General features: G+C 41.0%; 2 protein-coding genes and 1 long non-coding RNA gene across 3 annotated transcripts; 1 reads left to right on the top strand and 2 right to left on the bottom strand.

Annotated features, from left to right (window-relative positions):
• Positions 1 to 109: 109 nt before the first annotated feature.
• LOC141808268 (transmembrane protein 237A-like) lies at positions 110 to 4031 on the bottom strand. The gene is made up of 10 exons (XM_074694784.1): positions 3610 to 4031; positions 3379 to 3507; positions 3064 to 3166; positions 2825 to 2979; positions 2596 to 2716; positions 2100 to 2291; positions 1682 to 1755; positions 1517 to 1604; positions 1317 to 1438; positions 110 to 243 (listed from the first exon to the last, which is right to left on the bottom strand). The coding sequence occupies exons 1-10, from the start codon at positions 3677 to 3679 to the stop codon at positions 176 to 178; spliced, it is 1122 nt and encodes a 373-aa protein (XP_074550885.1). The 5' UTR covers positions 3680 to 4031; the 3' UTR covers positions 110 to 175.
• On the top strand, positions 1323 to 9212 carry LOC141808269 (uncharacterized). The gene is made up of 4 exons (XR_012599898.1): positions 1323 to 1453; positions 1684 to 1761; positions 6578 to 6763; positions 9087 to 9212. It is a non-coding gene; the product is annotated as an uncharacterized LOC141808269 (long non-coding RNA).
• On the bottom strand, positions 5906 to 14595 carry LOC141808267 (MAGUK p55 subfamily member 4-like). Its single transcript, XM_074694783.1, has 19 exons — positions 14574 to 14595; positions 14060 to 14181; positions 13889 to 13966; positions 13705 to 13788; positions 13492 to 13623; positions 9790 to 9871; positions 9580 to 9665; positions 9384 to 9455; positions 9079 to 9275; positions 8842 to 8900; positions 8578 to 8595; positions 8340 to 8381; positions 8179 to 8211; positions 7887 to 8054; positions 7695 to 7775; positions 7426 to 7519; positions 7191 to 7299; positions 6863 to 6997; positions 5906 to 6752 (listed from the first exon to the last, which is right to left on the bottom strand). The coding sequence occupies exons 1-19, from the start codon at positions 14593 to 14595 to the stop codon at positions 6567 to 6569; spliced, it is 1800 nt and encodes a 599-aa protein (XP_074550884.1). The 3' UTR covers positions 5906 to 6566.
• Between the last annotated feature and the right edge of the window lie 934 nt (positions 14596 to 15529).

Below are 15529 nucleotides of genomic sequence, written 5' to 3'. Positions count from 1 at the left end.
TCCATCCTGTGGTCAATGTATAAACTGCCAAAAACTGAAATATGGTGTTGTACAGGTACTGTAGGTCTTTATTTAAAAAAGTCACACACTCATTAAAACAAATGTGCTATTTAAAATATAGTACAAAACAAACGTCACAAACAAAAATAGTCATACGGGAGAAGTTTTCAGAGTTTCATGCAGGATTGTCCACATTTTCCTCTCCTCTTGGGTAAGACTCCACTTCCATTGTCATCAAAAACTCTGCAAAATTGAAAAATAAATAAACTAAGAGGTAAATACATAAAAAAAATCAAATCAATCAAAAATATTTACAGTTCACAAAACGAAGGTATGAAACTGACATAGAGCTAGCAATGTTAATTATCTCTGTTTTATGTCAGTGTTTTTGTTATCTTTTAACCCCAAAGCTTATGCTTATGTAACAGTGTTAGAAACACCCTTTATATTGAATTTCTACACAAATTTATGTTTTATCCATGTCGGGTTGCTGTCACCCAGTGGCCTAATTAATGCAACTTCAGTTGTATGGCTGCAGCAGGCCACCGTACCTAAGCCTTCGACAAACGAAACGTCGTCTGAGCTGAAGGTGGGTGTGTGTTATACTCATATACTACGGTTGATGTGTCGATGTTTAATTATTTATTATCGTTCAAGAAGTTGTCAGAAAAGCATATTTTGACTACGACGAAAACTAGAACGTAGTGTGAAAGATACAAAGACGTAAGTGTTAAAATAGTAACGTTATGCACGAGCTTAGCGCTAGCTAACGTCCTGTGTGGTTAGCCTAATTGCATTATAGCCAAAATCGCAAGCTATTAGAAAAGAAGAAAAACACGTTTTTGGGACACTTATTATGATTTTTTTTACTTAATATAATTTAATATATTTTTTCTATTTTCGTTATTGTTGTTGGTAACTTTTTTTTTTTATTTTAGTTAAATTTCTGTGACCTAGGCAATGATGCTAACAGTGAGTCAGCAGCTCTGCTCGTGCTTGTATTATCGCGAGACTGAGCATAAGCTCCTCTTTTGTGTTGAACAGATTTGAGGTCTTGTTGCATATTATGCAGCGTCATAGCTGTAATATCAGTTTTTAAACCAGGTAGGCACTGTTAAATCAGTTTTTGATTCAGTTTGTTCATATTCTTTTTGTAAAAGGCTGTACAGGTTAAAAAAAAAGAAAAATCTGCATAGTTAAAACGTTGTTAAAATGTTACTGAACTTTTAAGCCACGGGAGGCACAAATTGCACATTTTTCATCACTTAAACAATTTTTTTATTAGTATAACAACATTTCTTTTTTTCTATACGAACCCTCTGTGTAGTCAATGTCCGGCCGTGTAGAGACAACTGCCCAGGCCATGCCCACTAACAGTGCCACCACCAGGTTCACCACAATCCATGGCCGTAAGATCTGCTGCTCTGAACCTGGAGGCCTGCAGAAAGTTAGAGTAAGTATAAAAATAAAGTTGAACAAAATGACCATAACCCACAGATGTGTAGTAAGTTCTTACCACAGAGTCTCATTGGCTGTAGGATAGAGGTTGATTCGATCACTAGTCATTTGCTGACTGAGGGACAGGATCAGGGCGATGAAGTATACTGAATAGAGAGAGCATGGAGTTATTACAGGACATCATCATCTTCATCATCATCATGTCTCTATGTTTCACACTCACAGAATGAAGCCAGAGCAGCGGGGTCGAGGGTGAGAAAGCCTCTGAGAGCCATAGAGGCTTTGGCCAGGTTCACTCTGCAGGTGAGAACAAAGCGCCCCTTTGTTAGAAAATATGAGCATAAAGTTAACAGCTTGGATGAGCCATGATTCATCCATGTTTTCTTTGTTTACACAATTTGTGAGTTTAGTTATTTCCATGATTTACACATTAAGAAACCGAAATTTGGGGTTGATTCTCATACAGTTTTATCACTTCAGAGTTTGAGGATAATATGTCTTATATTTAACTGCCTATTTTTATTATTTTAAGTATTGATATTCAATACATCTTTTTACAATGTTGTCTCAGAGTTGATATTGTACTTGTGAAGCAACATTTTTTAAATAACACTCAAAGGCACACATAAACATGCACACACCTGTCGAAGGCGGATACGGTGCTGATGGCGAGCAGCAGGTAGAGCAGGGATTGGGCGGGATAGGCCAATGGGTGGTACTGGTTCAGCAGATTGGGCAGCGTGGTCATCTGCTCGCCTGCCAACACGTAGACGACTATGATGTTCCACACGGCATAACCCGCCAAAAAGCCGTGAGAGAACAGACCGATGACCCTGCAGAAGATGAGCACGTACAGACACACAGAGCGGTTGGATCAGTTTTACATAACAGTCACTGACATCAGACGGTACACATCACAAAAAAAAAAACACGTGACACAAATCAGTTTGAGTGTTTTTCTCTGTTTTCTCAAGCTTCAGTTTCCAAACAATGAAGCTAATATGTAAGTCCCAAACTGCAGTTTCCTAATACCCCCCTACAGGTGGTCTCCCGCTGTGAGTCAGTCCTTATTAAGCCATTTGTTGCCGCATCCTTATCCGTACAGTAAATAAGTTAACATGTTGTGTTAATGCTGACCTGAAGGTGCTGTGAACCTTCATTGCAACATCTCTGGTGGTCCAGAGCGGTCTGGGGTCCAAATAGTCATCCATCATCTCAGTGTGTCGTAGCTGATCCACGCGCTCTGCCTGGAATCGCCCTACACACACAAAAACACACACATACTTATGAATGTCTTGGGATTGCTGCATGTCTTGCTCATGATGGCTCTGTTTCTAACTGGAGTTGAACTTGGTTTCACACTCACTGTTCCTCTCCACAAAGACTTTCCCGACAGGCTGACTCTGTCCGTGTGGAGCAGAGAACAGGGAATGCTGGGGGATTGGGGACGGTGCATCTGCAATGATGTCGTCTTCCTCTGCTCCGAGGTCGTTACTGTAATGCTCTGTAGATTTTGCCTTCCTAGCAAACAAGCAAGAGGAAATTCTTAAGATGCGATCAACATCATAATTTATCAGCTCGTGTTTGACTCATGCTGACTCTGACCTCTTCTTTTTGGTCTTTCTGGTCACAGGGACAGCCGTCTCTTCCTCGATGGTTGGCTCTGGCGTCTTACCATTTGGCGTGTCAGCATGATCTACTTCTTGATCTGATAAAAAAAGGAAATGAATTAAAAAGGGAATTATAGAAGCCAATCAGCATCCATGTCTTAAAGCTGCTAAAAAAACAAAGTATATAAATCAATTTTTTCTCCTGAATCAGCCCCTTCCTGTCTCCAAAAACAGGCTGGACGCTTTGTCTTCAGCTGTTCCTCCAAACACTAACATTTGTCCTCAGTAGAAACTGGTGCAGCTGAGTTACCGATCGTTGCTGCTCTCTTCTTTTTCTTCTTCTTCTGTGGTGCTGGATCCTGTGGTTCTGGGGTCAAAGGTTCCCGGCTGTCAGACTGGCTCTTATTGGTCCCCTCCTCCATTTCCATGTCCAGAGCCACTGAGGATCAACATAGTAAAAGATCAGAAGTGAAAAAAGCTTTTATAAATGTTCATAAACAGATGTTTTAATGCCAAATCCATTGGTGGGACCGAGTTTTACCTTCTCCCTGCTCCTCTCCTACGCTGACCTCCTTCTTCGGCTTCTTCTTCTTGCTCTTGACGGTTGGCATGTTGGCGTGTCTGTCGGAGGATCAATCGTTAAAAATGTGAAAGTCTTTTATGAAGCTCTGCTGGTGTGTAACAGACCGTATCCCTTTGATTAGTTTATGAGGTTTTCTATTTAGGTCAGTTAATTACAGTTTAACACGAATCTTACGGATCACCTGACGATTGATGCTGATTTGAGTTAAATGGATTAGCCCAAGGTTTGACAAGAGGCAGAGGAACAAAGATTCAGGAAACACAAACATTGTGAAGACTTTTTTTAAGTGTAGAAGAAGAACTGTGTGGTGTTGTTGTTGTAGGAGTTAGCGGTTCATGGTTCCTGGTTCCTGCTCTTGAATGGATGTAGTAATCTGTACACTGAACCAGAAGTTACAGATTACCTGCTGTTAGTGCCATGTTGTTTTGTGTTGTAGTATATTATAACCCTATTTCTCACCCTACTGTAGCATAACATATAATGTTTTATAGTATTGTAGCTGCGGTGCGTCATACATTTCAGTGCTGTACCATATAATTGTACTGTACCGTATTGAATCAAACCTCATTTAATCGTATTGTACAAAAAGCAATGATGCTGCACTAGGACAGAATAGCTGCATGTCTGTAAACTAAGTATTCATCGAAACTTTGCCTCACCTGCGCAGCTGACCTGCTCTCTGGCTGTAAAGAAACACCAAAGACAGTCACAGCCTTCCCTTCTGTCTCAGAGCTTGAGAAGCTTTGGATGAGCCTCTTCGTGAAGTCTCACCCTGTGTCTTGATTTTGTCTTTTACCTCCAAAAGTTGAAGTTGAGATATCCACCTGTCTCTGTAATCTGAAAGATGAAAACGTAAATAACCCCAGAATAAGCAGAGGAAGTAGAACTAAAAAGACAAAGAGGCTCAGCTGAAGCTTTGAGTTGTGTCGCAGGTTTACTGCAACAGGTGGCACATGTGCTGAGCTGGAATGGCCGACAAGAGCTTTACGATTGGTTGATAAGCTGTGATGTCACCTGCTGGTAGTGCTGCAAAGTAGGTATAGACGCTCATGATCCTCCACCTTAATTCTCCAACCAGTCTTTTCTGCAACAGATCTAATTACACTTAACTCTGCAGATCAGCCAGACTCAAACCAGTCAGGTCCGACATGAGAAAAGTGTTTTATGGGTGCATCTGACTTCCAAAAATCAAACAGTTGAAGGACGGAAAAGATCTTACACATCACAAAAAGATTGAATTGTTGATTAAATTGTGCCGTCTGCACAATCTGAAGCCTGTATTAAATTAAAATATGAAGATTTCTTCGCAGTGAGGCAATTTTTACCACACTTTTAAAGTTTTGATTTAATATCTGGGGTTCTCTCTGTTGCTGTATGTGCCTTTATGTTTTTTTTTACTTTCTCATGGTTGCACTTGCATTTGATTTATAGATCTCAAAACTTAAATTGTGTTAAATTTATTGCAGGAGAAATTGTGAAACAGGAAAACAAGTGTATTCAGGGTCTGCAGAAAAAATGTAACAGTGCTGCAGTGAAAACCTGCAGAAACTGAGCAGGAGTGTCGTCTGTCTGAGGATACAGGTCAAAGTTAAGACCTTCACACCACAGAAACCAGGTCAAGTCATCGAATCCTATTATACATGCACACACACACACACACAGAGAGTCAGACTGATTGAAGCCTTGACTTGATAAATAGTGTTGACACATATTTATTCCAAAAGAAGGCAAACATTTTTTACAAATAAATATTAATTTTCCTCTACAAATTCATCCTTCGGTATTATTAAATGTTGCATTTAATATATCCTAGTTTTACTCCCAGTAACTTCTTTATAAATTCATTTAATTCAACTCCACAAAATACTTTTCTGTTTTTCTTTCTGTCATGTATCATCTAATAAACAATGTATTCTTTTTTTTAACTAACCTGGGAATATTTGGACAAAGGAACAACACCGTCACAATAAATCCCCAGTCATCAGCACAGAGAAAACAATCTCAAACTAAAGTATGTTTAATAGTAAGTATTTCATAGTAAGATAAATGGTACACAGACGCTCTCTGGCTGCAGCTTGTATAGATGTCAGTAAAGCGAAGTGTTGCATTGAGAAGCCGTTAATCCTCTTGTTAAATCTCCTGAGCTGCATCTGTGCTGCAGGATTAACCTGACAGAGAGAGGCGGGGCTGGTTTGCAGAAGAAGGGAAAGAAAACATACACACTGAACTGATTTCATCATGATCTTTAATCAGCTGGAACACACAAACACACACACACACACAGTTTACACGCATTTTAACTTTCACTCTAAATCATGATGAGAGGAGAGTTTCCAGTCACACGAGACATCAAGTTTCTGTCATGCTACTTCAGTGATACATGACAGATTTCAAGGATTTAAGCTCTGCTGCGGTGGATTTCAGAGGCTTTCTGACTTTATGAGATCCCTTTTATAGATTTCTTGGCAAAAGCACTTCATAAAAGTCCTTAACATACAGTACATCTCACAAGATGATTTATATTTGTTAAGACAAAGCAGTAACGGAGAGTTTTCTACCTCTGCCACTTCAGAAGACATTAATGTTGCCTGTAAAGTATCTCTCAGAGCCAACGGCGCTGAAATGGAGAGAAGACTGTTGCAATTTCTTCAAAATTATCTGAAGGATAGAGGCAGAATAACAAAAACCTCTGCCCTTTTGTGTGAAAGCATTTTAAGCTAGTTGATTTTGAAGTTTCTGTGCAAATTTCAAAAGAAAAGATTATTTTTTTTGTTTACACTCTTCACATTTTATCATCTGCATCACTTTCTACATTCCCTCTTCACTTTCAAAGTTCTCATCCCCGTATCCTTCCTTTCACCTTCTTTTACTTCATCTCTTCTTCATTTACCGAACTCCTCTCAGTCCTCTCTCCTCTACTCCTCAGCCCGGGTCCAGCTGACAGGGATCCACTGTGGCTCCTCCTGCGCCTCCTGGATGATCGAGCAGAGCTGTATGCAGGCGTCCTGCAGATCGTCATTCACCAAAACGCTGTCGAAAAACTGTTTGTACTTTACATCGATCAGCCGGGACATGTCCTCTAGCTCCACAAAGTCCTCTTCCTTCAGGACAGGTGAGGGGAAAATGATTAGTTATCTTATTCTTTCTTTACTGCTAACATCAGCAGGTCTTTGAACTGCTTTGCTTTGCTTGAATAGCACTGTGCTCTTACCGTGAACACTCTGTTGACTGTAAAGTTGGTGATGATTTGTGAATCTCTACGGGTTTGTCTCAGTCTTTCCGGGCCGGGAGGTTTGATAAAAATGATATAAGGCTTCAGCTTCTTGGTCCTCAGCGTCTGAATGCTCTGAAAATAAAAACAAATGATCTGTCTTCACTGAATAAACCTGCTGCTGAAATAAGTCTGTCACAGATTAACTATTATGCTTCAGTGAAAAGAAATATAGATTGTTTAAATACATGATATTTATCTGTAATCTGAGGTTTTGGTAACAGTTTGAACCTGTACTGAGAACCTGCAGGGTCTCAGTAAAACTCACATGTGGTTCAACATCGATGATGCACATCCGGCCTCTCCTCAGCACATCATCAATAGCGTCAGTGCTCGTTCCATACAGGTGACCCTTATATTCACCGTACTCTACAAACCTAGACAAACATCAAGAAATGAGGGTCAGGCAACATAAAGGACAGACGATCAAAGTGATAACAATTTGCAAATGTATCAAAAAAAGAGAAGAAAATCAATAGTTAAGTTGGTAAAGAGTTACCCACCTGTTGTTACAGACCATGTACTCAAACAGCTCCTTAGTGACAAAGTGGTACTCTCTTCCACTCTGTTCCTCTGCTCTGATTGGACGAGTTGTATCTGAAAAAGGGTGACAGCCAATCAGAACTGATTAGAAGTTATTCAATGATCACACAGAGTGGAGTTAGTGAGACCTAAGACAGTGGCTCTGCAGTTCCCTTAGTGTCCACTAGAGGCTGAATAACATATCCATTTGGGAAATTTCTTTCAATGTGTTTAGTTTAAGGTGACATACGCGGTATGGGTCCCTGGAATTGTGAAGGGTTGTGCTTAAGGAGTCGTTTCCTCAGTTCAGAGACTCCAACACCTGAGGCTCCTGTTCAGAGAGTTACAAATAAAATCAGACCAGGGATCTTTACCCGCTCTGGGAGATTAACGAAGAGACGAGGGAAAGAGAGAAAAAAAAACTGCCTTAATAAAGTATCACCTATGAGAATGATGAGGCGGTGGCTTTCCTGTGGAGGGCGCTGGTAGAGAGCCACCTCTTCATACGGGGTGGACAGAGCGTTGCTGTTTGGCGTGCAGGTGGTGCAGGACTGTCGTCTCCTCCTGAATGACGTCCTCCGCCACAAACGGAAACTCCGCCTGAAACCAGCTGGTGGAGAAGAAGAATACAATCATGTTCATGGATCTGATCATCATAACACCAACCAACATCACAACTAACTGACCCCACCCTACCAACCCATCCATAACCACAGACAACCGTGTTCTCTTACCTATGTAGATCCCATCACTGCTTTCAGTCTCATCTGAGGGAAGAAAAGAGGAAATCTGTCATTTTCAAAATAAAATGTTCTGTGCTTGTGAAACAGTTTGAACAAACAGGAAACCTCCCTCTATCCTCTGATCATCCTTATCCCTGTCAGAAATATTTTACCTGTTAAAACAATTTTGTCGTCTTCATGCGGTCGATCATCCTCTGAAAAAAAAAAAAAAAAACAGAAAAAGGTTAGTTTTCACATGAGAATTTAAATAAACCTGGTCATCTCTAAAAAAACTTGTGGGTTTATCTATTGATGTACCATCACACACTAACTGAAGACACTAAACTATTGGTTTAAATATAATCACTCAGCTTAATCTACCAATAAATAAATGGACATGTGTATTAGTACCGTCATCAGGCAGTGTCACTGAGGACAGCAGAGTTAGCAGAGAGAAAAGAAACAGTTAAAAAGTCACACACTGCCCTCTACAGGCAAAGAGGTGAAAGTACATTCAGAGATTAACAAGTAAGAGCAAACTTCAAGGCACTCTTGTTTTTTGTCTTGAGTCTGGTTTTACAATACAACACAAAATTAAGATTTTTTTATTATATGGATCTGGGAATGCTGGTAAAAAGTGGTACATGATTACAGAAATTGAAAATAAGTTCTCACAGGGTCTGATGCAGGTATGAATCTGTAACGGCTGACTCCACCACTGCTCCCTCTGTTTACTGCAGAACAAGAAGGGGGATCACATTAAACTTAACTACATCTTATTTGTTAATTGAAAGAAAAACTTTTTTGGAGGGTTAATTAGCAGTAATTAACATTTTCTCAAAGTCTTACTTTTTTATGAGTTATTCTTTGTTTCAAATAAGCCTCAATTAACCAACCCGCCCTATGTGTCACCTCTTCAGCATGCTGGCAGAGGGAATCAAACCAGCACAGGAAACAGAACAGGGCATCTTCCTGGCTTGCCACCACTGAGCATCCGACTGATCCACCACCTCCAGGAGGTCTCCTCTGCTGAACGCCATCCCTGCATTCGGGCAGGGGATGGAGGAGTCCTGCAGGGGGCAGTAGTCCACCATCGCCCTCATGTATACCTGGCAGAGAAAGAGGGAGAGAGAGACAGAGAGAAAGAGGTATGAAAGTAAATCTTTTTCTAGTGTGGGTTTTGAGATGCATCTCTGTCATTGGTTGGTTTTTCTCACCGATTTCTGGGTGTTGCTGCTCTGAGCGGCATTAGGAATAACTTTAAACAGGATAGTTCCATGGGAATTGATCTGCAAATGCAACAGTAAAAAAATGGGAGGTCACCTGGTACACCTGGTAGGTCACAACTACTGAGACAACAGACACTGAACACCTCTGACAAAATTTACAGTTGTATATACAGATCCAACCTACCAGTATCTGAATGACCTGTTCGGGTTCAAGACCCACAACAGGGTTTCCATTAACCTCCACTAACATATCACCAGGATGGAGAAGTCCTGCAACACACAGACACACAAAAATCCATATTTAACATAATTTAATACAATAAATTTGCATTGTTTTGTGTTATATTCCCTCCAGCAGGCAATGCAACATACAAGATAATATATTTAATCTCACCGCTGCGATCTGCCAGTCCTCCATGAATCACTCTGGCAATGTAGATTTCTCCTGTTACCTCATCCCTTCTTATAGTCGCTCCCTGACAGACAAAATGGACAGAACTCTGAATTTGATAACCAGCAGTAGCTTCCTGGTTGCATCCATTTTTGTGTATGTTTTTGTCTACAGAGAGGGGGTAATATTTACTGGAGTTAGGGTTGCAAAGGGGGTGGAAAACGTCGGATAAATTTTGGGAAAATTTCCTAAAATTTTTCATGGAAATTTTCGGGGTTTTATTGCTGTCAACTTACATTTTTCTAGAAATCCACTGAAGATATTGGCATAGAATTTTTTTTTCTTACTCTTATCATCTCTGAGGTTTTCAAAAATGATCTTTGTTGAAACAACAACGATTTAAATTCAACTGTGTATAAAGAACCACGTGTGCAAGCAGCTGCAAGTATTTGATCATCACCAATCTTGAACATTTTCATCAAGACCACTTTTCTGGAGTCTAGAAGTCCTGTTCAGGTAAGTTTTGATGATCATACTGACAGTATTGTTTAACTTTAAATGATAGACATATTTAAGGTAAACTAACAAATGCTAACTAAGATTTCAGAGGCCAGCTAGCCGGTTAGCAAGCCAATTTTCTGTTAGCTTAGCTAGATTACAACACCCAATGATGTGGGTAAGTAATTTGCATTGTAGTGTCCTGACATTGGTTAATAAATGAATTGTAATGATTAGCTAACTGAACTTTGTAAGACTTGCAATGAATCATATGGGCTCTGCTAACTTAGCTAGCTAGACAGAAAAATATGTTGTCAGTTCCTGATCTTAGCTAGCCTGGTTGATGAATAATAGCCATCCTCTACTGCTCTATTTGTCTGTAAAATGGTTCATAGTGGACTGCAGCAGTTGAAGGACAATGAGGTCAGGGTCCTTGATGAGTATAAAGCATGACTTAAAGAGAAGCTAAACTTTATATTTTGACATTTTTGAATGGGACTTTTTTATGGGGTGCTGGGGGAACATAAGGAAAATCTTCTTTCATTTTTCACCATTAATGGTTTATGTTGTTTTGTAATTAATAAATGTTGTATCAGGAATATTTGCATGTTTGCTTATAACAGATATGTTTGCCTGTATTCTTGATTGTTGGACTCATTTTGGGAAAATTCCCAGAAAATTTATTAATAATGTCATTTAGAAATATTGCATTAGACATGTTTGCATGCATGCCTTCGTCTTAAAAAAGTTTAATATTTATACATGTAAATGCAGGTAAATGCGGTTAATACAGATTCCTGAAAACTTTCCTCAAATTTCCAACTTTGCCAACTTTGAAAATTCCTGCAGTTTTGCAACCCCAATTAGAGTCATGAGGAGGGATACACACAAGTAATGGGTGGAATAAAGCAGAAAACTGGTTTGAAGAAATACTCCCAAACACTGAGAACATAAATGCAACGCATTGTGCAATATGCAGATGACACATTTGTTCAAACAAGTTATGATAATTATGAGATGCAGCACAACAAAGGCAAAGACCAATACAAGGAAAGGATGTCTTAAAAAAGAATAAAACAGGATGAAAGGTGGTGAATGATGGTCACAACTTCATGTAGCTCTGGAAGAACTGGGAGATGGACGTTGAGAAATGTACCTTCTTTGTGCCTCCCTCCCTCTTCCTCTTCCAGATATAGAATCAGGAAAGAAGCAGCAAAGATATTTTTGCATTCATTTATCAAGTGCATCATTAATTCAACTAATAGCTGGGATCCAAGTACTGATACGGATCTTCATCTTAAATTGGAAATGTTAAAATTGTAGACATTTGGTTTTCAGTTTTCTTGCCTGTTTCAAAGCCAGAGTAGACAAGGCAAAGCATCATAGTTTTTCCATTTACTTATTCTTTTTCTTCTTCTTGGCTGTTAAGCACCCAGTGCTGTTACGGTTCTGTTGAACCTCCATTGGAGCCCTGGAAACTGTGCCATTGTTGAGCCTGACCTGTCCGTTACCACCATTCACGATTGCTCTGTGGGTGGGACCAAAGGTCACCACTGTTCTTCTGGAGCCGCTATTTGATCGTTTCGGGCTCCTTAAGGTTGCAAAGTCCTCTCCGCTGATAGATGTGGATGAAGTGGAGGAGGAAGAAGAAGAAGAGGAGGAGGAGGAAGAGAGATGACGTGGGTAAGGTGTTGGAGGTTTGTGGAGCACTTTTGGAGAAATTGAGGAGACTCTTGGAGGAGGTGGAGGAGGAGTGGCCTTTTTCGGCCTCCCTGATGGCGATAACTCTGGGTTTTTGCTGGCAACAATGAGGCCCTGAAGCTTGTCAACCACCTCAACGAGAAGGTTGAGTGCCTCTGTGTTTTCTTCAGCTGTGTCTTTGATTGTCTCTGTTGCAACCACCATTTTCTGGCAGAGATGGGTAACGTCCTGAGTGCTTTGTCCCATGCCACTGGGCAGGGGTTGGAAACTGGACTCTACCTCTTCAACGCAGCACTGTTTGGTAAGATCCGGAGGCTGAGGATGTTGACTTTTAGGCTTTAGCTTCTTGTTTTGTCTTTGTTTTAGTTGGTTTTGGCATTCGTTGTGACTGGAGGCATTATGGTAGAAATCAAACAAGGAAGGCTCTTCATGGCCTTTTTTAGGAGATTTACTTTGACTCCCCGAAGATTGGAGGGTGGAGTGATGGGCTGCAGGGCTTGAAGGTGCTGTGTGAGCCCTGAGAAGGTTCGTCCCGGTACATGAGGGGGTCCTACCCGGGGTAGGGATGTTCCTTGAGTGTCCTCCTGTGGCTGCCTTTTTGTACAGGACAGGGGAGTTTGGTAGGCTCAGACTGTAGGCTGGAACTGGAGGAGGAGGGTAAGCGTAGTCATCACTGCTCCCTCCAACTGAGGTCTGTTGTTCCCTGGTGTGTTTTGGTTTTCCACCAATTGAAGCTTCAAACAGGAAAGCAGATGAAAACAGGAAAATAAGTTTGATACATCATTGAAAAAGAATAGAAATGAAGGATTTAATCTGGGAGCTGAAGCTGAGTCTTTCAGGTGAGTGGGAAGACGTTGAATTGATGGACAGACTGCTTGTTGGGTGAAAATCCAACAAAGAAAAAGGGAGGATGCAAAGAAAGATGAAGGAATAAAGGGATGCACTGCATTGTGTACGGAGTTAGATTTGTGGACAGATCTGATGAAGAAAGATGAGATGGAAAAGCAGACAAATGACTAGAGTCCACACGAACTGGACAACCCCTGCTCCTCTTACCAGTGCAGGGAGCAGAACCAAAGACGGAAGGAGCTGATTGGTTGAGCCTTTTCTTTTGAAGCTCTGCAGTTTGTGGACACAAACAGCAACTTCCTGTTGATTGATAGCGAGGGAGAAACGGACGTGACTGTTCACCTCTTGGAATGGGCAAAGGCCTGGCTTCACTTTCAGTTGCTCTGAGCTCCTCCCCTGACCACGCCCTTCTTGTGGGGACTAGGCGATCCAGTGTGAAGCGACGAAGGCTGCTCCAACCACTACGAATCACACCTATTCCTTCGCTTATGCTTCCTCTGCGTTCTCCTTGGTTCTTGGTGGACAGAAGAAGTACAGACCTTTTTCCTTCCTCACTCAAACAATAAGCTTAATAGATTATTGTGCTACAAACACAGAGTTACAAGTTTCAAAAAGGACAACATTGTAGTGTTAAGTAAAAATTAGATAGATTTCTACCAGTGGCTGGTTGTTCTTGACCAGACAGACTATCCTCATGGCCTCTTCATCCTCAGGCATCTCATCGGGTAGAGGGGGTAAAACAGGCCCATAGTCTGACTGAGCTACACTGTCGTGGGATGATAGGAGGGCCTGCAACAGAGTGACAGGTGTGAGGAGGGGGCATCAAACATGATCTACTGTATATCAGAGCTCCAGGATGAGGGTACCAACCTGTATGTGTGGTGAGCTGAGGAGTTTGTACAGCTCCCTGGCTTCAGGCGAAGGACGGTGGACTTTCTGTATGACAACCATAATCTGACGAAAGACACACAAGCGAACTTTAAAATCTGCATTTCCTGCATTGCTGCTTTTTGTTTTATTTTAAAAGAAAAAGTGTGTTTGTGTGAGTACTAACCTCATGTGAGAGCCCTGAGGCATAAGGCAAGAAAGGTCTAGGTGTAGATCTCTGGAAATGCAACAGGCACTCATACATCTAATGGGGTCAAACAGGAAATGATGTCACAGTTAGGCATCAACTTGGAGTACGTTTTTCTATAACAGGTGATTGTCAGTGTGTTTATTTTGCCTTCAGCACTGCACGTAGCCATGGAGCACTCAGCAGCTCATGGAGGATGTGAGCGCCGCTGATGTTTCTGCCCATGGCCTGACCAACGTCCTCCACCACGCATGACAGCACCTCGCAGACACCTGAGCAAACACACGTTTAACTCTCAGAGGGGTTGATGTCATGAAATATTAGAGCAGAAGCCACAGTTTTCAGGACGGTTGTGTTTTTACAGATGGATCTCGTGCTTGTAAATTGGCTGTGTTCATGGACTTCAGATGCTGAGTGGTGTCTTCGGGGATTAGAAGCAGATTAAATATGGTGAAAATGGTTTTTAATATCCGCAGATGTTTAAAGTTTCTTCTGAACAGAAGGTGAAAAGCGGACAGGGCGGATTAAGAAGAGCTGACCTCGTTAACAGACACTAATACCATCTGAATCAGGTCCCAGATTAACTGAAATTAAGATTGTGTCTGGACGTAGACTCAAGTTCAAGCTAAACGGTGTGTGTGGGTGTGTGTGAGTGCGTGCTTACCATCCTCTGAAGCTTGTCTCATGGTGATCGACCAGAGTCACCCCAGAGGAAGAAAAAGGTGTATTCCACCTAAAATACAAACAACGGCATACCATTCTTTCAATTGACATAACTGAATATTGTGAATTGAGAGATAATGTTTCTGTAACAGTGGACAACAATCTGATTCCTTCACCACCCATTTGATGATGCGTAGGCCCAGCAAGCATCAACATTTTAAGATTCAAACACATTAGATTTAAACTAGCGCTGCCACTCACAAAGAGGTTTATTTAAAGTGAGCTAGTTAGCAAATTAGCATCCTAACAGTTTGGACATAACCCAGACCTCATAGCGTTGGAGCAGCCTGAGACAGACACTAACATTTTTTGCCACATTGTCAGCAGGAAGAGAATAAAATGTATCTTCTACGCCTCTCAGAAGATTGATCTGATATAGTGTATGTTGTTGTCCCTGTGACTGTTTTCTTTTTTTGAGAATTAATTACTGTTGATATGAAGCATTGACTGATTAGAAAAATGCATTTTCCTGCCAGGTAATTAAGAAAAATACCTGAATCTTTCAAATAAAATAAATATTTTTCTCACTATGTCTACCCTGACAGTGGGTTGGTTTGGCCCATATTCCAATTTGACTGTCTTTTGAATAATTAGGGAATGCAGTTTTATTTTGCAGCACAGAGACACAAGCAGAGATGTGAATGAGATACAAAAAAAGCAGCTTGGTTTATTTTTGTGTGTCCTGACTGCAGGTTAATGAATGCGGGTTAATTTGAGGTTACGTCTTGTCTTCAGCCTCTTAACTCTCCTCAGCTTCCGTTTGTCATGACACTTTCCGAGAACAGCTTTCACTTTCTCACACATGCACAACTGAGAGTCATTCACATTAAACTCATAGGTACTGTGCTGGAAGCTCATCAACTTGACGATGAGGGTCACAAAATTTTAGCTGTTAGA

The sequence above is a fragment of the Halichoeres trimaculatus genome, unplaced genomic scaffold (genome assembly GCF_033239565.1).
Source record: "Halichoeres trimaculatus isolate MK-OKI-2021-1 unplaced genomic scaffold, fHalTri1.1 fHalTri1_scaffold_19, whole genome shotgun sequence".
NCBI lineage: Eukaryota > Metazoa > Chordata > Actinopteri > Labriformes > Labridae > Halichoeres > Halichoeres trimaculatus.
This window is presented reverse-complemented; position numbering and strand designations above follow the sequence as displayed.